This window comes from Eriocheir sinensis, chromosome 66 (genome assembly GCF_024679095.1).
Source record: "Eriocheir sinensis breed Jianghai 21 chromosome 66, ASM2467909v1, whole genome shotgun sequence".
Classification (NCBI taxonomy): domain Eukaryota; kingdom Metazoa; phylum Arthropoda; class Malacostraca; order Decapoda; family Varunidae; genus Eriocheir; species Eriocheir sinensis.
In genome coordinates, this window is record NC_066574.1 from 1,768,891 (window position 1) to 1,791,390 (window position 22,500).

At 41.4% G+C, this 22,500-nt stretch overlaps 1 protein-coding gene across 1 annotated transcript; it reads left to right on the plus strand.

Moving 5' to 3' along the window:
* Nucleotides 1-9,099: 9,099 nt before the first annotated feature.
* On the plus strand, nucleotides 9,100-21,618 carry LOC126987681 (E3 ubiquitin-protein ligase Topors-like). The gene is made up of 2 exons (XM_050844807.1): nucleotides 9,100-9,383; nucleotides 17,813-21,618. The coding sequence occupies exon 2, from the start codon at nucleotides 17,823-17,825 to the stop codon at nucleotides 20,322-20,324; it is 2,502 nt and encodes an 833-aa protein (XP_050700764.1). The 5' UTR covers nucleotides 9,100-9,383; nucleotides 17,813-17,822; the 3' UTR covers nucleotides 20,325-21,618.
* Nucleotides 21,619-22,500: the final 882 nt, after the last annotated feature.

Genomic DNA, 22,500 nt, shown 5'->3' on the forward strand with positions numbered 1-22,500 from the left:
GCCGGGAGGCCGAGGTGGCATTGCTAGAGGAAGTGAGGCAGCATCGACACTTGTGGGACCCACAAGTTAAGCTCTACAAGAGACAGTCTGCGCAAAACAACTTTTGAGAGAGTGGCAGCAACATTGCGGGAAATGTGTATCTCTTTGCGAGATATCGAAGGAGGTAAGGAACGATTATTTTCGTGTATTATATAATCACACTATGTAATGCCTGGGGGTTGGGATGGCATGTTCCTCCCTTCTCCTTTTTGTTAAATGCAACAATAAACAATCAATTAATACTACTTATGATAAAACTCGTTTACTTCAAGTATTTCTACAATATTAGGCTAATGGACCAAACTCATTGTGGCTTTAAGATATGGTAGTAGCCTTTTGGGGTGTCTCGGATGAATTCATCCCCTTGCATTTACTAGCAGTTTACGTCTTGGTGTTCCCGGCGGCTCCTCCCACGTGTGAAGAAGCCTACTTGATCCCGAGACCACCCAGCCGGTCTAGCCGCTATAGATCGTCGCGGCTGTATTGCCGGCCAGGAATGGACATGTTTCCGGTTCTGGGAAGAGCCTAAAAATGCAGTGTGCCACGTACCAATGATAACGTAGTGCACATTTTGCGTCCTATAAATCGCTAGTTGACTGGATATTGGAGATATCTCTCAAATTCTTCTCATCTCACGGGGAGAAGCCACCATTAGCTCGTGACGTCATCAGGCTGAAGCGGAGTACAGCAGACGACAGTACCAGTGATGTGTCCATTGTTTTTTTATCAGCTATGGCCACTCCAGCTCCAAACTGCGCCCAACAGGTATGTTATAGGTGCTTACAGAAAACCTTAAGAGTGTTGGAAATGTGTTATATTGTTACGCCGGGGGGTATATTTTTTTGGGGAATCTGTGTTGATTGTGTGGGGGGGTGCTAGTTTGAGGCGCAAAGGGCTGTGATTGCCGGCGGCGTGGGGTGCATCGCGGCGGGCGGGAAGGAAGCGAGCCCCGTCGCGGGGGGAGATAGAGGTTTGAGCTGCGAGAGACGAGAGACGTGCGCTGCTGCCCCTGCGTGCCCTGCCCGCTTCTGTGAGCCCTGTGCAGTGTCCGTGCCCCCCCTCTGAGTACTGGGAGTTACTGTGCCTTGTAAACCAGTGTTTTGTACGTGTTAGAGCTGTGGAGTAAAGTGGAAAACCTGCACTGTGAGCCTCTTTGCCCTGCCTTGTCCGTTCGTGGTGTGTTGGCGGCCCTGGGGAGTGTCGGTGTGGTGTGTCTTGCTGTTCTGGGCTGTTCACGGCCCGTAGTGTGGTGGTCTGGGGTTGAGGCACACCGCCTGCCCGTGCTTGGAGTCCGGTGTGCGGGCCGTTTTTTTTTTTTTTTTTTTTTTTTTTACAACAAAGGAGACAGCTCAAGGGTACAAAAAAGAAAACAATAATAAAAACTAAAAAAGCCCGCTACTCGCTGCTCACAAAAAGAATCCAAAGAGGTGGCCGAAAGAGAGGTCAATTTCGGGAGGAGAGGTGTCCAGATACCCTTCTCTTGAAAGAGTTCAAGTCGTAGGCAGGAAGAAATACAGAAGAAGGAAGATTGTTCCAGAATTTACCAGCGTGAGGGATGAAAGAGTGAAGATGCTGGTTAACTCTTGCATAAGGGGTTTGGACAGTATAGGGATGAGCATGGGTAGAAAGTCGCGTGCAGCGGGGCCGCGGGAAGGGGGGAGGCATGCAGTTAGCAAGTTCAGAAGAGCAGTCAACATGAAAATATCGATAGAAGATAGAAAGAGAGGCAACATGGCGGCGGAAATTAAGAGGTAGAAGACTATCAGTAAGAGGAGGAGAGCTGATGAGACGAAGAGCCTTAGACTCCACTCTGTCCAAGAGAGCTGAGTGAGTGGAGCCCCCCCACACGTGAGATGCATACTCCATACGAGGGCGAACAATGCCCCTGTATATGAATAGCAACTGTGCGGGGGAGAAGAACTGGCGGAGACGATACAGAACGCCCAACCTCGAGGAAACTGATTTAGTGATAGAAGAGATGTGAAGTTTCCAGTTAAGATTTTGAGTTAAGGATAGACCGAGATGTTTAGTGTTGAAGATGGTGACAGCTGAGTGTTGTTGAAGAATAGGGGATAGGTGTTTGGAAGATTGTGTCGAGTTGATAGGTGGAGAAATTGGGTTTTTGAGGCATTGAAGGACACAAGGTTCCTTTTACCCCAATCGGAAATTATAGCAAGGTCTGAGGTTAAGCGTTCTGCAGCCTCCAGCCTGGAGTCATGTAATTCCTGTTGAGAGGGTCTTCTGTTGAAAGAAGTTGAATAATGCAGAGTGGAGTCATCAGCGTATGAGTGGATAGGACAGTTTGTTATGGAAAGAAGATCATTGATGAATAACAGGAAGAGAGTGGGTGATAGAACAGAACCCTGCGGGACACCACTGTTAATAGGTTTATGAGAAGAACAGTGACCGTCTACCACAGCAGAGATAGAACGGCCGTAAAGGAAACTGGAATACATAGGAATACATAGGAAGAACAGACACCAGAAGACCTATCGGTCTATGGCGAGGGTGTCTGTTTACCACCGCTACTACTAGTAATCTACGTGTGGTAGGACAGGACAGAAAAGATGAAGGCTCCTTCCCACCCACCTCTCCCTCCGGCAACGTGCCGGCAGGAAATAGTTAGAAGAGAACACCATGTACCTTTAAGGAAGAAAGGGACATGGAAATTTTACAGTAAAAAGAGAAATAAGAGGAAATTACTACCCTTAACTTACACTACTGGTAACCTAAGCTGTGGGGGAAAATGACTTCATTACATAAGAACATAAGAACACAGAAACACAAGGAGAATGGAAGAGGACGAGTGGCCTACACAGGGCAGCCTCAGGATCCCCCCTAATACTCACGATGGGTGAGGTGTAGTTTCAGGGGCACAGGTGGAGGCTTGATCCTCGTTTTACCGGCGGTACTAGGCACGGCACCAGTAACCTGTCACCTTACTGCACCCACACCTCACTCCACCTGTCATGCGGACATTAACTGTTGCTTTACTCTATTGTTAACTTACGCTACTTGCAATCTAGTTTGTGGGGGAAAATAATATGAATTTAGGTTGACGTCTTGCTGCAATCTGTCTGAAAACATACGAAGAAGGGTCAGTATAATCTTATATCCCTGAAGTACTTATCCAATGAAGACTTGAAGCTATTGATACTCTGTGCGCTAACAACTGACGGTGGGAGTCTATTCCAGTGATCGACGACTCTATTATTGAAAAAACTTTTGCGCACCAATGTGTTACATCGGTTTCCCTTTAACTTCATACCGTTGCTGCGTGTTATTGTGTTGGTGTCTCTCTGAAATAGACTATCTGGGTTAATATTGTCGAATCCATTTAGGATTTTGAATACTTCAATTAAGTCCCCTCTTATCCTTCGTTTTTTTAGGGAAAACATATCTAAACGCTTTAAACGCTCGTCATTTGGCAAGTTTCGGAGCGCTGGAATTTGTTTGGTTGCTCGTCGCTGTATCCTTTCTAGCAAAACGTGATCTTTGATATAATTCGGTGACCAGAACTGAACGGCGTATTCTAGGTGTGGTCTTACAAATGCTAAATATAATCTCTTCATAAGTTCGGGTGATTTATAATCAAAGTTTCTTGAGATTAGTCCTAACATCATATTGGCTTTTTTACTCTCTGCAGAACATTGATCACTCATTTTAAGAGTGTTACTGATAATGACACCAAGATCCTTTTTTTGTTTTACTTCGCTGAGCTCATGTCCTTGAATCTGATATTTAAAGTTAGGATTTTTTTCACCTATGTGCATTACTTTACATTTATCTACGTTAAAACTCATTTGCCATTTTTCGCTCCAATCGGCAAGTCTTATTAAGTCTGAATGAATCTTTTCGCAACTTTCACTGTTCATTACCGTACCTCCTAATTTGGTGTCGTCGACGAATTTGGCTACTTTTGATAGAATATCAGTTTCTAAGTCGTTCACGTAAATTATGAATAGTGTTGGGCCCAGGACCGAACCTTGGGGCACGCCACTGGTGACGGGTTGCCAATCCGATGCTTCACCATTAAGAACTACACGCTGTTCTCTGTCGGTGAGCCAGTCATGAATCCACGCACATAGATGGTCGTTAATACCGTGGGAACGCAGTTTAGAAATAAGTCTAACGTGAGGAACTTTATCAAAAGCCTTCTGAAAATCTAGGTAAATTACGTCATATGGGCTTCGGGTGTCCCAACATGTATAAACATCGTTGAAAAAAGTTAATAGGTTGGTAAGGCAAGACCGATTACTACGAAATCCGTGCTGACTATCAGTTATCAAATAATTTGTTTCAAGGAAAGTGATCATTTTATCCCTGATCATTTTTTCGAATAGTTTAATTCGGACAGACGTAAGGCTGATAGGACGATAATTACTGGCTTGTTTTTTATCTCCTTTTTTAAAGATCGGGGTAATATTGGCCTTTTTCCACTCGAGAGGCACACTGGCCTGTGCTAATGACTTGTTGAATATTAATGTTATGGGTAATTCTAGCTGTTGACTACATTCTCTCAACACGCGAGGAGATAAATTGTCGGGGCCCGGAGATTTATTTGGATCTCTTTTCTGCAGGTACGCACGCACTTCGCTGATATCAATGTCGGTCAATGCAAGCTTGTGTTCTTCAGGGCCTTGAAAAATTTTCTTCGGGGACTGGAATCGATGTCATGTTCTCTTTTGTAAATACGCTCCTAAAGGTTGAATTTAGGACCGACGCCATGCCTTTATCATCACTAATCATATTGCCACTTAATAGGAGTGGGCCGATATTATTTTTAACAGTTTTTTGTTTCATATGTAAATGAAAAATAACCTGGGATTTTTCTTAGCATCGAGTGATATTTTTATCTCATATTCGCGTTTCTGTTTTCTGATTTTCCTTTCGCACTCTCTCTTGACATTGATGTAATTAGTATGATCCTGTGAATTATGTGACAGTTTATATTTCTTATACAGTTTTCTTTTTTCGACGATGATTTTTTGTAGGTAATTATTCATCCACAACGGTTTTTGATTATCAGTCCTTCGTGGCTTGAGTGGAATGAATTTATTTACACTCGCAGTGATTTGTGCAGTAAAACGATTATACATTTCTTGAACGCTGACATTGTTGAGCAAATGATTCCAATTTACTGAAGCCAATTCTCTTTTTAGGTCCATAAAATTTGCTTTACTATAATTAGGTATTAAGAGTGAGTTTGCTCGTGCTTTTGTTTCAATATTTAAAACGCATCTGATTATGTTGTGGTCACTGGTTGCAAATGGCTCGCCTACCTCACACGCGGTTATGAGGTGGTTGTCGGTCGTGAAGACTAAATCCAGAATGTTATTTCCTCGCGTCGGCGCGGTAACTGTTTGATAAAGAAATGTATCTTGCGCAAAATTTAATAATCTAGTTCCTTCCCTGTCGGCAGATAGTGCAGACCAGTTAACAGAGGGGTTATTGAAGTCGCCGCATATTACTGCATTTCTGTTTCTGATAATTTTATTTATCTCTGCGTAGAGATTTCCATCAATGTCTTCATTTGATTTAAGAGGTCGGTAAATTACGCCCAGAACATACTTTTCATTAAGGATCGTCGCTTGTACATACAATGAATCATAAGCCTCTGTTTCGGTTGTGTTAAGCTGAATGACTTCTAAATTACTTTTAGCATATATTATTACACCTCCACCTTTTTTGTGTAGACGACACTTAGTAAACGCGTTGTAACCATTGATAGCTACTTCACTTAACTGATGCTTATCACGCGTATTTAGCCATGTTTCTGTGATCAAAATGAAGTCGGGTTTTTCAGTAATTGCATGCATGAATTATCAAGTGGCTACGCTTCTGAATAATGCTACGGGCATTTACATAGAAGATGTTTAATTTATTCGCCGAGTGTGCGCCATATATCAACTGTCGATTCGCTGGAATAGTGCTTCAGACCTGATTATCTACAACTACCTCTACCTCACCACCCACCTGTGTGGCTGTTGACCTGACCGCTACCTCAGTATCCCCCACCTGGGGGTCTGGCGACCTGACCGCTACCTCATTGCCCCTCACCTGTGTGGCTGTTGACCTGACCGCTACCTCAGTATCCCCCACCTGGGGGTCCAACGACCTGACGTCCTCCTCAGCACTACACACCTGTACTTCCTCCCTCACCTGAGACCTGACACTCCTACCTCTGTGGACCTCACCGTCTGACTGAAGACTCCTCCCACTCCCAGCCAAGCCGGAAGTTTCCACACCTCGTTCCCGCTGCACCTGACTTTTCTTTAACTCTTTCAAAACTTCCTCATCCAACACTCGGCCCAGCCTCGCCTTGCCTACACAATTTAGGTGAAGTCCATCGTTAGCAAACAAGCTCCTGTCATGAATAAAATGATCCCAGACGTCCACAAACATGACTCCCTCACGACTACACAGATCCCTGATACGTTCGTTAATCCCAAGCATTCTACTGAGAATGAGGGAACTAACATCAAGCCGAGGGAGCAATCCACACACAACTGAACGCCGCCTGCTGTCCCTCAACTTCCCGACAAACTTCCTGTACTTGTCTAGAACCTTCTCTGACCTACCTTTAACTACATTGTTTGTTCCGACCAGGTAAACAAACACTGTCTCCTCTGAGGTAGTGACGACTAAGTCGTCAACCTTCTCAGCTACATGCTCAATTCTACGTCCAGGAAAAACTACATGCCTCCGCTTCGCTCCCTTCCTACAAAACTCCTGGTGCTGCTGTCTAACTAAACTATCACCGACAAGAACGATGCTAGGATCGCTCTCAACTTGGTCTCCTAACACCTGGAACCTGTTCCTCGTCACGACACCACTGTAACTAACATCTGCTGCTACAGCCTTACTCCCTTTTCTAACCTGCTGGATGGAATCTAAGGTACCTACCTTCTTCCAACCTCTCTACCTTTTCAACTACCTTAAACTCACTCTCCCCGACACTAGCTACATCCAAACCTAACACACCTTCCAGAAACTGTACCTTGCTATTTATTGCCTCTAACTTAACACTTACCTTGTGTTCAGTTTCACAGAAAAAACATACAGTGTAATCACCATTTTCCTGGTTGAGGAAGTCCTTCGTGAACTCCCTCCTGCAAGTCAAACAAGGGAACCGTGCTGCGGGCGGCATTTGACCTGACTCTGCGAACGGGTCGGGAGAGAGCTACCACACGTCCGCTCAGTACAGCTGGCAGAGTGCGAGTGAGTACGGCTGGCAGAGGGCGAGTGAAGATAAAGGAACGGAGAGAAGGATAGAATCCGAAAGAGGGCAGTTTAGAGAGCAAAGACTTGTGCCAGACTCTATCGAAGGCTTTCGATATGTCTAGTGCAACTGAGAAAGTTTCACCGAAACGGCTAAGAGAGGATGACCAAGAATCAGTTAAGAGAGCAAGAAGATCGCCAGTAGAACGCCCCTTGCGGAACCCATACTGGCGATCAGATAGAAGGTTAGAAAAGAAAAGGTGCTTTTGAATCTTCCGGTTAAGGATTGATTTAAAAGCCTTAGATAGACAGGAAAGTAAAGCTATAGGGCGGTAGTTTGAGGGATTGGAACGGTCACCCTTCATAGGCACAGGCTGTACGAAGGCGTACTTCCAGCAGGAAGGAAAGGTAGATGTTGATAGGCAGAGGCGAAAGAGTTTGACCAGGCAGGGTGTCAGCACGGAAGTACAATTTTTAAGGACAATAGGAGGCACTCCATCAGGTCCATAAGCCAATATTCTGAGAGGTGAGGCCAGAGAGGGCATAGAAAACATCCTTAGGAAGAATCTTAATAACAGGCATAGAGGAGTCGGAGGGGGGATGAGTAAGAGGAATATGCCCAGAGTCGTCCAGAGTGGAGTTGTTACAGAAAATTTGAGCGAAGAGTTCAGCCTTAGAGACAGAAGAGACGGCAGTGCTGCCGTCTGGGTTAAGAAGAGGCGGGAAAGAGGAAGAAGTGAAATTGGAGGAGATATTTTTGGCTAAGTGCCAGAAGTCACAGGAAGAATTAGAGAAAGCAAGGTGTTGACATTTGCTATGGATAAAGGAGTTTTTGGTAAGTCGAAGAATAGATTTGGCACGATTCCGGGCGGAAATGTATAGGTCATGGTTAGCGGGAGTTTGAAGGCTTTTTAGCATGGGGAGTAGAGAAAGTACGTGGAATGTATGCCTCCATTCCTGAGACAATCACCTCTGTGATGCGCTGGGCACATACAGAGGGGTCTCTATCCTGGAAGCAGTAATCATTCCACGGGAAATCGGAAAAGTACATCCTCAGGTCGTCCCACCGAGCTGAAGCAAAATGCCAGAAACATCGTCTCTTCGGTGGGTCCAGAGGATGTACAGGTGGTGTAACAATATTATCAAATGGGAGTGAAATCAACCGATTCGCCTCTGCTCTGCAGAAAATAGTTGAGTTCACGATTAAAAGTTAGTCCAAGGGGGAACTAAAGAGAATAAACAAGGTTGAATTTATATTAGTATTATGGAAACTTACCTAGCCTAACCTAGAGAAAGCAATGGCTCTGGAACGCCAGAGAGAGAGAATCAACGCCTGAAGATAAATAAGAAGAAAACGAATGCAGACCAATATCTTATACTCAGAGGACGTGACAGTAAAGAGAATAGTTGAGTTCACGATGAAAAGTTAGTCCGAGGGGAAACTAAAGAAAATTACTGCAGGATTCACTAGCACGACGACTAGCGACGTGACGTTACTCGACGCATCCGGTGTAAACGGTTTCTTTCAAAAACCTATATTAATTAGTGTTATAACTGGGGTGGCGATTCATGATACGTCATGAATCATCATGACGCGACGCGGCTCGCTTGGTGTAAACGCAGCCCTAGTGCCCCCTTGTTGTGCTTAATGTATTTCGATACTTCTTATAATACTCCTCAGATATGGCACCAGAAAGAATGTGACTTACAAGATTTAGGGAATGTTTTTTTTCCCCATGTACAGTACGTATGATACTGTCTGTTCTGTAGGTTTTTGTTTATTTCTTTTAAGAGCTGCCGTTACAAAGGCCTAGTCTAGGAGAAATCCGAAGTAACTTGTGACATCAAGATCAAGATCAAAGTTCGTACATCGTTGTATCCATTTCAGCCTTAACCCATCAAGTCCGTCACAGCTTGATCCACAGCGTTGTGTATAACTCTGTGGCTTGAACCTGGACTGCTGGGGCCTTAGAGCTCGTAGTCCCATGGCCACCCAACCCCCCAAAAACACCGGAGAAGAAGAGCCTTGATTAACTTCGACAATTTCCTGTAAAGTATAAACAAGTTGGACATCACGGATCTGCTCGTGGGGCAGTGGGATCACCCCTCCTGTGTTCCTTCGTGTAAGTAGCAGCATAATATCCCTCCAATTGATACATAATTCTTTAAACATTGTATCTTGAAAGTATACAAGAGTTATTCCGTAGAGGGACTTTTTTTCGAAGGAGATTTTATGTATATTACCTTACAACCGAAAAGTAGCTTGCATTGAGAAATTCAACTTCCTCTCTCTCTCTCTCTCTCTCTCTCTCTCTCTCTCTCTCTCTCTCTCTCTCTCTCTTATTGGTCTGTTTTGACCCCACTACAGACAGACAGCAAACTTTTTCAGTCACTAGAAGTTAATGCACGGGCAAAAACATGGATTATGGTACATTTTAGAAAGAACTATCCCATGGTGATGTGCGTTTTCACTCAGTTCTTGTCTAGTTGGTTTATATTCCACAAACTTATGGTTTACTTGGTCTGTTTTAATATCAATGCTTGCCGCAGAATTTAGAGAATCATTTTATTTTGTATTTTTCTTTAATGCCGTTTCCTATTTTCAGTGTTTTCTTCCACTTGATAGTTTTTAATCTCTTTTGAGTGTTTTAAGGCATCAGTGACAGTGCAAGAGAATATTAACCTTAGTATGACTATGCCAATAGTTATCACAGGCAGGTTAGGTTAGATCAGGTTGGGTTCAGCTAAGTCAAGCTAAGTTAGATTTACATCAGTGAGATTTGTCAGGTTTATTTTTTTATGATAAAAACGTGTGATAGGCTTTGTGCAGCACAATTCTTGTCATTGGTGGCATAGCAGGCTATGGTGGTGAGCCACAGGTTTATGATGCATGTAGATGAATAGGTCCTCACACACATTTCATGGTTATTTTCATAGTTGCATTGATCTCTCCCTTTCCAATGGTTTTCTGGGAGGTTTGTAAGTAGAATATATATATATATATATATATATATATATATATATATATATATATATATATATATATATATATATATATATATATATATATATATATATATATATATAAATATATATATATATATATATATATATATATATATATATATATATATATATATATATATATATATATATATATATATATATATATATATATATATGACAACAGAACAGCAGTTAGTTACATAGAAAAAGAGATATTGGCACAAGATTAATACTAGTAGTAATGACCCAATTGACTTGGTCATATTACACTGGTGGTAAGGATTCGTTTTAGTACCATGCCAGTATCTCATTATCTACTTTATGAAACATCACTGTCTCTTCATATATCTGTTCTACAAACCTTCAACAGTCATGGAAACGCTTTTAAAATCCAATTCAAGGACTTTTTTTTACTCTTGAAAAAAGGGAATAATGTTTACGAAAGTGCGTCACCTCCTCTGGCGGCAGCGGCGGTGGCGACGCTGCAGCCGCAAAATAGCTCGTAGAGGGTTTAGTGGGGGAGCATATTTAAACTATACTCCAACCGAACTTTACGACCTGCTAACGGGGAGGGGCTGCCTCAACCCCCTCTTCTGTGCCCCCCCCTGGACCGCCCCCCACATATGTATATGTGACTTATTTCCGCGAGGAGGTATTTCTTGCAACACCGGCTGCACTGCCGCCAGAACAAACCTGTTATTTTTATGCAAATACTGCGAATTTTATCACGAACATGAATATAACCAAACCTTAGCTAACCTTACCTAACCTAACAAAACCCTCTGCAAGCTATTTTGCGGCTGCAGCGGCACTGTTGCTGTGGCAAGCACCAGAGGAAGCAACGCGCTTTCGTGTACATTATTCCCTATTTTCAAGAGTAAAAAAAAAGTCCTTGAATTTGATTTTGAAAGCATTTCCATGACTGTTGAAGGTTTGAAAAAAAAGATATATGAAGAGCTACTGATGTTTCATAAGGTAGGTAATGAAATACTGGCACGGTACTAAAATGAATCTTAACCACACTGGTTTTCAAAGAAATTGAGGCAAGCATAAAAATAATTGTTGTTCCCTAATACTGGTGTGCTGATTTCAGATATGAAATCCGTTTTCACTCATCACCTCAAGTTTTTGAGATATATATACATGTAGGCCCTATACATGTACATAAATGTATACACTTAGATGTATAGATTCATGGCAACCAAATGTGTCCTACTTAGGACATTGTTTTTTTTTTAATCAGAACCAGTTTCAGGACATCCTTCGACATGAAAAACAGGTTGTGCTACTGCACAAATGTCTGGCTTGTTCAACACATTCCTTGGTTTCCCACTCAGTCCCTCAGATAGGCATCTTTTTATAGACTTCCAAGTGAAGTCTGAAGGCTGTGCTCCTGCACAATGGGAATAAATACCCCAGCATTCCTATTGCCCTCTCAGTCCATCCAAAGGAGTTGTATGACAATATGGAGCTCCTTTTGGAAGCTGTCAAGTACAACCTGTACCAGTGGAGTCTCTGCGGGGACCTCAAAGTCATTGGGCTCCTTATGGGTATGCAAGCAGGCTTCACAAATTACTGTTGCTTTCTCTGTCTCTGGGACAGTCCCTTGTAGTGCTTGGACACAGCCCACACTACAAGCAGAAGGACTGGGTGTCTAGAACTTTTGTGCCTAGTAAACACAGTGTCCAAGAAAATCCTGTGGTTGACATAAACAAGGTGCTTCTTCCTCCTCTTCATATCAAGCTTGGTCTAATGAAGAATTTCATAAAGGCCATGGACAAAAATGGCACTGCCTTCCAACACTTGTGCACTCTGTTCCCAGCTCTGAGTTCTACTAAGCTCAAGGAGGACATCTTCGTTGGACCTCGGATCCGAGAGGTGCTGAAGGTTAAGGAATTTGAGGAGCTTCTTACCCTCAGGGAAGTGAGAGTATGGGAAACATTTAAGTCAGTCTGTCATGGCTTCCTTGTTAATACATGGGTACTAGGTTACCAAGAGGGCATCGAGAAGCTGTTACAGGCTTATGAGGATATGGGATGCCAAATGTCACTCAAATTTCACTTTCTCCACTCCCACCTCAACTTCTTCCCTCCAAACCTCAGAGCAGTGAGTGATGAGCAGGGAGAAAGTTTCCACCAAGATATTAACCCTCTCGCGCACAATGACGCATTTCGTGTCATCAAAGGGTAAAAGGTCCTGCCGCACGATGACGCAGAACGTGTCATACGAGTTAAAAAAATTGATTAACCCTCTCGCAAACCGTAAGTTTCCAATAAGTTTCTGTTCCACTCATCATGCATTTCTCTGGCCCGACCGGCATTTTTTTTGCCGCTGCGATACTCTACATTCCCGTACGTATTTTACCCTCACAGATATATCGTACCCCAAAAAATTTGGTATCAATGGCTTCATAAAGACTTGTACTAAAACACGTGCAAATAAAAATAGAGGAAAATATATATAAACAATACAAACTTGTTTCAAGTCTCCGTATAGAGTATTGTTGACAATAAATCCTAAGTACCAACTCTTCCCCACTCGATAGCTTGAAATTTTGTGGGCTAACTTTTTTAGCCAAATATGCGTTTCGAAGCGGAATTTAGTGAGGATTCTTATGGTATCCTCAAAATCCTCATACGCCTATTGGTTCCTGAATTACACAGAGAAAACTGTATTTTTTTCCTCTCCCGTCAGAGTAGGCTAACAACTAAAAATCGCTCAAAGCTCCTCATCTACGCTCCTTAGAAAGGTTGCCATATGTTACCATTAAGAAACTTATCCCAACAAATGAAGCTCCCAAATTTGACGCACTTTTACTGGAAACTCAATTTTTAATGTTCTGTATCAATGCTGTTTTTTCTGTAATATGCCTTTGTAGCAGATGAAATAAACACATTAGATTTTGAATTTATGTGCAGTATAATAAAAATGGTATATGTGAAAGCAAATAAACTAGAGGTGATAGAGCAATACTGTTCTGAAGTTTAAATTCACAACATCAAAATTAGTAAAAAACACCTATTCACATGCTTGCCTCAGAGAATTTTTTTTTTAACGGTGTTATTGTTATTTTTCATTTGCACAACAAATAATGCCTCAAAACACTATAAAGACCTTAAAACTATCAAATGGAGGGAAGAAAGCAACAAAAATAGGAAACAGCAAGAAAGGAAATATTTACATATCCTTTAGTCAATATTAACCTTATTAATGAGGACATGTGAACAGACAAGGGTCAACCCAGACAACTTCCAAACTGTTTACGTGTCTTTCCAATGATGATTTTGCTTGTGTACATTCCCAGTGGTCTGTAGAATGATGAATTTCTGGGAAGAGGTGTATCTTTTAGCACCATCTCTATTATAAAGGAGACTTGTAAGTGATAGATAACTGGCTACTAAGCAATGATGGGTTACTGTCTTATTTTTTTTTTTTTTACAGCAAACGAAACAGCTTAAGAAAAAAAAAAAAAGAGGAAAAGAGCCCGCTAATCACTGCCCCTATAAAAGAGTGTATAGATGAGTGGCCAAAAGAGAGGTCATGGGGATAAGTCGCTATCCATTGGGTTAAGGTGGAGTTATGTTAGTTTGTAGATAGTTTGGTATTTATCCACCAAATTCTTCTCCAGTGCTGTGAGTACCACCACACACTTATTGCTTAGATTTTTCGACAAAATCTTGGCTTAGTGTGTAATGCTACTTTTACTTCTGTCTGAAAACCTGTTACTTTGATCAAAATTGCATAAATAAATTTACAAATATAAATATAAATAAATACCACCTGCCACCTACCGTAAGCACCTTCTCACTCCTTCCTCCTTCCCTCAAAGACACACAGTGCCATGGATGGCTGCTTAGTGAAGTATGAAACAGTATCGATGAAATTCATTCCATTTTTCATATGATTTGATTTGGCCAGTCACATAGGATCTGGCACAGACCTCTCACTCTAGGCTGGGCGGGCATGTCAGTTTGAATAATCACACATGACAGTCTTCTTCTTTTTATGTTCGCAAGAGAGACATACATAACCGACTCCTATAGATCTGGACCTCCTCTTTCCAATAGTGTTTTTGGTTTTTAGCTGTGATGAATAGTTTTTGAGATACAGAGGTTAAAAGAGACCCCCCATTGGGCTGCCTGACTGCGCCTGAGGGGATAGTCGCGTCCCGTCCCACACCAAAGGAAAGGGTTAACCGCTGTATCTCAAAAAATATTCATCACATCTAAAAAACAAAGACACCATTGGAAAGAGGAGGCCACGATCTACAAGATTCGGTTATGTAAGCCTCTCCTGCGAACATACAGGCACGATCAGGGGGTGTTGCCTGTGAGTGCGACTGGCGCTCGCAGTGAGCTTTTAGCACCACCACGCTAGTGCTCGCTCTTTTAACCTCTGTATCTCAAAAACTATTCATCACGCCGACACTCAAGAGAACAACGAATATGAGCAAGCTTGAAGACATGACCTCTTGTACCCACAACTGGAGCAAGCTGGAATAGTCTAGTCGAGTCAAACGGAGCAACACCATGCATGATCTTCCAACATTCAATCAAATCAGCTCTCAGTAACCTCCTGTGAACAGAAAAAAGATCAAGAGCAGAAAGCCTGTCTGCATAGGACAAGTTCTCTAGGCTATCTATGTTTTTGGTCCACCTTCGCTGGACTGACTTTAGTAGCTTAATGTCACCAATATAGCCAGTGTTCCACACAACTGAGCTGAATTCAAGTAGAGGACGAACATGAGTAGTGTACAGTGCCATCATAAAATCACGAGAATGGCATATAGTGTTGATATCAAGAAAATGGAAGCCACACCACCCACTTTGGAAGCTACAGAACGAATATGGTCATGAAATTTCAGTTTAGTATCAATCATTACCCCTGACTCTGCTCAGAGTGGTAAATCGGATAGGAATATCACTAATGAAGTACTGGTCGTACAGGCCAGCAGGAGGGAGATCTCTGCCAAATCTTAGAGCCACACATTTGTCTGGGTGGAGGTTAAGACCCCATGATTTTGCCATTCCATTCAGTTCATCAATATCTTGCTGAAAAGTAGCTATACAGTTGATTGTAGAGGAAATATTATTACTCTGAACCTTCATGTAAATTTTTAAGTAACTCAAGATTTCTCCCTTGATCGTACTTATAGGTTGAGCTCAACTTTAGTTCAAGCTCGGGGCCGAGTTGGAGGCAAAACAAACCGGACTTTTTCTTCTTCTTTTGATCTGTTCCGCGTTGGTGCCGCAAGACAGACTTTCTGCCGAAATGCCATCCACTTGTGCAGTGCTGGGGTGTGGCAATGAGGTATATTCAGAGTTGCCAGTCAGAGGATATAGGTCACAGGGCCCACAAAGTTTGAGCTATTCCTTCACTAATCGTTAATTACCTGTCTTTTTCTTGGGCTTGTAACAATTATACTTCAATACAATAAGTGATACTGTTGTTAATAAAAAATGTAGCTGATCATTCTCATTGTTAAATTTATTTGTAAATGAGAGAAAATAAATGCCGTGCGGAAGCCTATCCTCATCAAAAATCGTTCTTGCACGAAAGCCTTGCAAAATCAAGCAAAAATGGGCTTTTAAAAAAATTCTATTTACGTTACAATATTTGCTGAGTACTTGCCATGGGTGTATCAGTGTCGCCTTCGGCAAAATTTATCAAAAACATTAGGGCGTCAGGCATCTCGACAACCCTCTCCCCCCTAACACTAGGAAGGCTAGGAGTTTGTGTCTCCAGGAGGTCACCGGCTTCCGCTCCCAGCATATTATGCTCCGCCCTCAGCTGACTGCTGGTTGTTGTGTGAGGTGAACCAAGACCTTGGGTGAATGCCTGCCGCTATCAGGAGCGTGGGCAGGTCAAAGGTGATGGCGTTTAAGGCCAGGAGTTGTGGGTGGAGGGAAACACTTTGGGAGCAGAAGCCAAGTCGCACACGGACATAAACAATGGAGGCTGCGCTCTCTGTCGAGATGCCTGCATGACGCCATAATGTTTTTAATAAATTTCACCGAAAGTGACATTGATGCACCCTAAGCAGGTACTCAGCAAATACTGTAATGTAATTGTTGAGTAGCGTGGCAGCGTGGGTACTGTATTGTTGTTCAAGTGGAGCACGGGAAGAACTGAGCTCAGCTGTTTGGCCGCGGCGCCGTGTGAGTCCAGTTGCATGAGACATCTGGTGGCCACTCCTTAAGATATCGTGTATTAGTGAAAAAACGTGTAAATTAAACATTTATTTGGATTTTGGACCCCGCGTTTTTAAAAAAAACGCGTAAACCAAACTCACGTAAATTGAGAGTTACCTGTACTACAGTGTGCATTCTTTGTGCTTTAACAATGTCCCCCAGAAAAATGGTTGAAAGGAATGGTGCAAAAAGAAGAAAACAGGAGCGGCATATACTATGCTCACAACAGAAACGGGGTGCGAGCCTTGGCGGCTTGTATGCCCTCCTGGACGTGACTGACTCCCGTTCACCCTCTATCTCGGACGATACGCTGGGTTTGCTTCACGTTGGTGGTCGAACATAGTTCCAGTGCCTCAAGGGTAGGGAAACTGTGGCTGCTAAACCTCGGTGCGAAGCCTACACCTCGGGCACAGTAGTGGTTGCGGGAGTCAATGTAACGAGTGTAACACATTGATTTGTGTTTTATATTATTTATCTTTGCTATTTGTTAGTGAAATTACTTTAATTCTGTATAAAATAACATATAAAATGATTTTTATATAAATATTTTTTTTAGATTTGGGACACATTAATGGGATTCACATTAACTTCAATGGGGAAATTCGTTTTGGTTTACGAGTGTTTTGCTGTGCGAGCAAATTTCAGGAATGAATTAAATTCGTAAACCGAGGTATGACTGTGTAATAAAGATTTGGTAAAAAATAAGTTTATATATAATATTTACAACACCAAATATTGAAAATAAAGGATGAACATATTTTTTATTAATGGGAAAATAATTCAGGCATTAAAGGGTTACTAATTTATTGCATGTAAATCACATGTGTAATATTAGAAGTAGCATGAAATATTATTGAATGTGGTGGTCGGTTTTTTTGAGCATTAACTGTCATTCACATGCAATAAATGAGTGAAATACCTTTTATTTGTTCTTACATAGGCAGATGTCTTTTCATATGCCTGGAGCTAAATAATTATAAGTTTTAAAAGGCTATTGTTCATTTGGGCATGATCTGACTATAGGCCGCTTGATACAAGTTTGTATTTTGTGTGCTTGTATGGTATATTGTCAATGCAAATCAGTATGTGATATGTGATGGTTATTTGTATCCATTAACACTCAAGTATATTATTGCAAAAAAAGATTGACCATTTATCACATCAGTTTACTCTCCCTCAATCACAAACCAGCAATGGACATGTGCCACATCCATACTCACGAGTGGACAGATGGAATGAAGCCAACTATAATATATCATAGTTAAATGAAGGATGTTAGTAACTGTTACACATGTACTTAAAGTTTAAGCCAAAGAATAGTTTGGACTATATCACATACCAACATTACTTTGCAGCTCCTTTACGATGCCATCCCCGCGGGAGAAGCATCATGGAGGTGAAACATCCAAGAGGACATCAGACTTCAGCAAGTTGGAGAGTGAGAGCAAGGACCCTCTTGGATCATGCACACCAGCAAGTCCAGGCAGCAGTGGTTCCCCTATCTCTGACGACACCTGTCCCATCTGTCTGGGCAGCATAACTGACAAATGTATGGCCAACTCTTGCCATCATTGTTTTTGTTTAGTGTGTCTCAAGGAATGGTCTAAACAAAAGGCAGTGTGCCCACTGTGTAAGGAGAGCTTCACTACTATCATGTATGATATCAAGTCTGAAAAAGAGTTTCAGGTATGGAAGGTGCCTAGGATAGAGCCAAGTGTGTCACTGACCAACTTTCAGGAATTCTTTGTCTCAGGTAGAAGGTTTTTTGGCTATAGGACGACAAATTTTCCTGGAGCAGCTACCCTCCGCCGTCAACAAGGAGGCACATCACCCATTGCTGATGCCATCCCTTCAGGTCCTCGAGAACGCAGCTCAGCTTCATACCGTCTGCGAGGCTCCTCTTTTTTTCGAATTAATATTTACATTAATAATGAATGGGTCCAGCCCATTGCAGATATAACTGGGAGATATAGACAAAGCTCACCAGAGCTTTATCGAGAGCAGCCTGCCCTCACCCATCGTCTTGTGCCATGGGTCAATAGAGAGCTGGCTGCACTTGTGCCTCCTTCCAGGATTGGACCTGTATTGACAGAAGTTATGGATCTTATTGAAAGGTATTCCATTAATTCTCGGGAGTTTCGAAGGGCCATGCGGCCACACCTTGGAAGTCGAACTAATCACTTTATTCATGAATTTTATCATTTTGCTCGATCTCCATATGACATGGTGGGCCATGATCATGCTGCTCGTTACATGACACGGTATGGCTTCAATGATGTGGGCAGCAGTGAAAGTAGTAGTTCAGAAGACAGTGATGCCATAGTAGAAGTTGATGTACGAGGGAATCCAGTTTCCTCCACCTTTAGTAGGGGATCCCATCAAAGTTCTGCAGCACCAGATAATGTTGAAAGGGAAGAAATCCTCACCCAAGAAGGATCTGTGATGATTAGTAGTGATGAAAGTTCCAATAATGAAATTCCACAGCAGTCAAATTTATTTGCCCAAGACCCAAGTTTACAGCAGAGCCATGAAACCAATAACCCAGAACCTTATACATCAGCAGCCATCACAATGACACAGCTGCTTGGCCGTGCTAGAAATTTTCTCAATTCAGTCAATGAAGGAGCTTCAACATCAGTAGCTGAGGGAAGCGCCACAACCAGAAGTAATGCCAAGAAACCTTTGAAAAGAGAAGTTTCATCAGATAGTGATGATTCAGATGCTTGCATGATTGTCAAAGAAATAAGCAAAAGACAGCCAACCCCAGAGGTTATCACTCTTGATAGTGAAGAAGAAAAGCACTTTGGGTTATCATCATCCAAAGATGGTAAATATTCAAAAAGGAAATTTGTTCATAATTTAACCCAGAATGGAAGAGAACCCAGCAACTCCCACACTCACCAGGAGAGAAAAGGGAAAAAGAAACCATGTCTAAACAGAACAAACTTTCCAATTTCCTTTAGTCACACCAGTGTTGATGACCCCTCCAGGCAATTTAGGAGGGATCATAGCTATTGTAGTGAGCGAGAGACTGAAGAAATGTTAAGTCGTGATGTGGGAGGAAGACCTGACCAATTATCCACTTCTGAAGTCCACCAACCTGTAGATCCTTTACAAACTTATAAGGGCAAACACAAATGCCACATCATATCATCTGACAGTGAAACAAACTTCCAAATGCAACAGAGAGATAAAATCAAGCATAAAGAAAAGAAGTACAAAACAAGGAAGAATGCTCTAAGGTATGAAGACCTAAGTCAAGGTGGTTGTGGCTCGAGTTCTTGGCTTGACGTTAATTCATCAGCAAGAAAACCCAGGAAAGATCACAAATCCAAAGTTAAAAACTCATCTCAATCCCTAAATCGGGTCTCTTCACAACAAAAGCATAGTTGTGACCAACACCACTTTGTCTCCGAAACATCAAGTAACAGTTGGTGCAATTCAGATGTTATACGGACACCTTCATCCAGTTTGAGAGAGAGTTCCTCCAGGGAGGGCCATGAGCAAGATGGATCATCAAGTGAATGCTCATCTAGTTCAAGGAATTTCCATAGCAAAGAAAGAAATGATAAGCACAGTAGCTCAAAGTCTAAATATTTGAGTCGGAGAGGAAAACATAAAAAGAAAGATAAATATAAGGAGAAAAATAAGAAAGAAAAGAAACGAAGGCATAAAAAGAAGTATAAATCTAGAAAGATTGTCAGTAGCTCAAGTTCAGATTCAGACACTTCATCAGATCGGAAGATTAATACGTATAAAAAGAAGAGAAGCAGAATTGAAGATTCCAGTAGTTTAACATCATCTAGCCAAAGTCAAAAAAGTAAAGGTAGGAAATTCAGGCACATTGAATATTCCACTTCTGACTAAATATATATATATATATATATATATATATATATATATATATATATATATATATATATATATATATATATATATATATATATATATATATATATATATATATATATATATATATATATATATATACTCACATACATACGTGCATACGTAGTTTTCCTACTCTGCGAGAATATGTTCAACAAATAGGGTCGCAAAGTGCAAATTCGCAAAGTAAAAACTATGCATTTAAGGCACTCAGCTTTTTCTCACCTTTTCCCTCCCTTTTGTACCTCCTCCCACTCCTCTCCCATTGCCCTGCCTACATCATCACCATTGCCTCGCCGTAATTCCTGTGCCTTTTCCTACTTTTTCACACCCTACTGCTGCTGCTCTTCCTCTTCCTCCTCCCACACATTCTACATTTACTTTGAACATCATAGAGATCTTCAGTGTGTGTGTGTGTTTGTGTGTGTGTGTGTGTGTGTGTGTGTGTGTGTGTGTGTGTGTGTTCATTCATGAATGAAATAATCTACAGACACACATTATGACGATTCCTGCTCGTAATCAGACCATAGTGAATTACACACACACACACACACACACACACTTACAAACACCATCATCTTCGATCCAATGTTTCTCTCTACGCTGTGTGTGTGTGTGTGTATTTACCTAGTTGTATTTACCTAGTTGTAGTTTTACAGGGCCTGGGCATTATGCTCGTGTGGTCCTGTCTCCATATCTGCATTTATCCAACTTATCTTTAAAGCTTTGCACACTCCTCGCTGATACTATATCCTCGCTCAGACTGTTCCAAACCTCTACATTTCTTTGCGGGAAGCTATACTTCTTTGCGTCTCTCAAGTATCTCCCCTTTCTCAATTTTTTACTGTGTCCTCTTGTATTTCTGCTTATGTTTCCTTCTGTTAGTAGCAGTTCTTCATTATCTACTTCATCTATTTTGTTTAATAATTTATAAATTTGGATTAGGTCTCCCCTTTCTCTTCTTTGTTCCAGTGTTGTTAAGTTCATTTCCTTTAATCTTTCCTCGTATATTAATCCCTCCAACTCTGGAACCATTTTTGATACCATCCTCTGTATTCTTTCTAGTTTCTACCTCTGCATATTCTAATTTTGGTCTAATCATGGTAGTGATTAGCCTTCTCATCATGTCCTTGTCCATGTAGTTAAATGCTACTCCAATATTTCTCACCAAGTTATATGTGTCTCTAAAGATCCGATTTATATGATTCTGGTTGATTATCATCCCTCATCACTACTCCCAGATCTCTCTCTTCATGCACTTTTTTTAATGTTTCACCATTTCCCATTTTGTATATCCAGATTGGTCTTGTTTCACTTTTACCCATTTCCATAATATGACATTTTTTTCACATTAAATTCCATCTCCCAATCCATACTCCATTTCCAAATTTTGTATAGGTCTTCTTGCAATATTTCACAATCTTCTTTGTTTCTTATATGTTTTTGTAATTTAGCATCGTCAGCAAATAGGTTTATATAGCTATTAACTCCTTCAGCCATGTCATTTACATATACCAGGAAGATTATCGGTGCTAATACTGAACCCTGTGGTACTCCGCTTTCTACATTTCTCCATTCTGATTTTATGTCCTTGACCACAGTTCTCATCTCCCTTCCCGTTAAGTAGCTTGCCATCCATTTTTTCATATTTCCTTTCAATCCTCCTTTATTTTCCAGTTTCCATAATAGTCTTGTATGTGGAACTTTGTCGAAGGCCTTTTTTAAATCTAGATAAATACAATCAACCCATCCATCCCTTTCCTGTGTTCTGTCTGTCACTCTTGAGTAAAAACTGAGTAAGTTTGTAACACATGATTGGCCCTTTTGAAATCCATATTGTTTGCTGGTAATTAACTTATGCTCTTCCAGAAATTTAGTCCACTGTTTCTTTATTATTTTCTCACATATTTTGCACAAAACACTTGTCAGGGATATGGGTCTGTAGTTTGAAGGTTCATCTTTCCTTCAACTTTTATATATGGGGACCACTTCAGCCCTTCTCCACTCATTGGGCACCGTACCTGTTGCTACTGAGCATCTTATGATGTATATTGGAACAATTAATTCATCTCTACATTTTTTTAAAATATACCCAGAGACTCCATCCGGTCCTACTGCTTTTCCCTCTTCTAGTTCTCCCAGTAATTTATAGATC

Excerpts from the sequence above, each read along its gene's own strand:
- LOC126987681 (XM_050844807.1), top strand. The coding sequence starts at position 17,823 with ATGCCATCCCCGCGGGAGAAGCATCATGGAGGTGAAACATCCAAGAGG.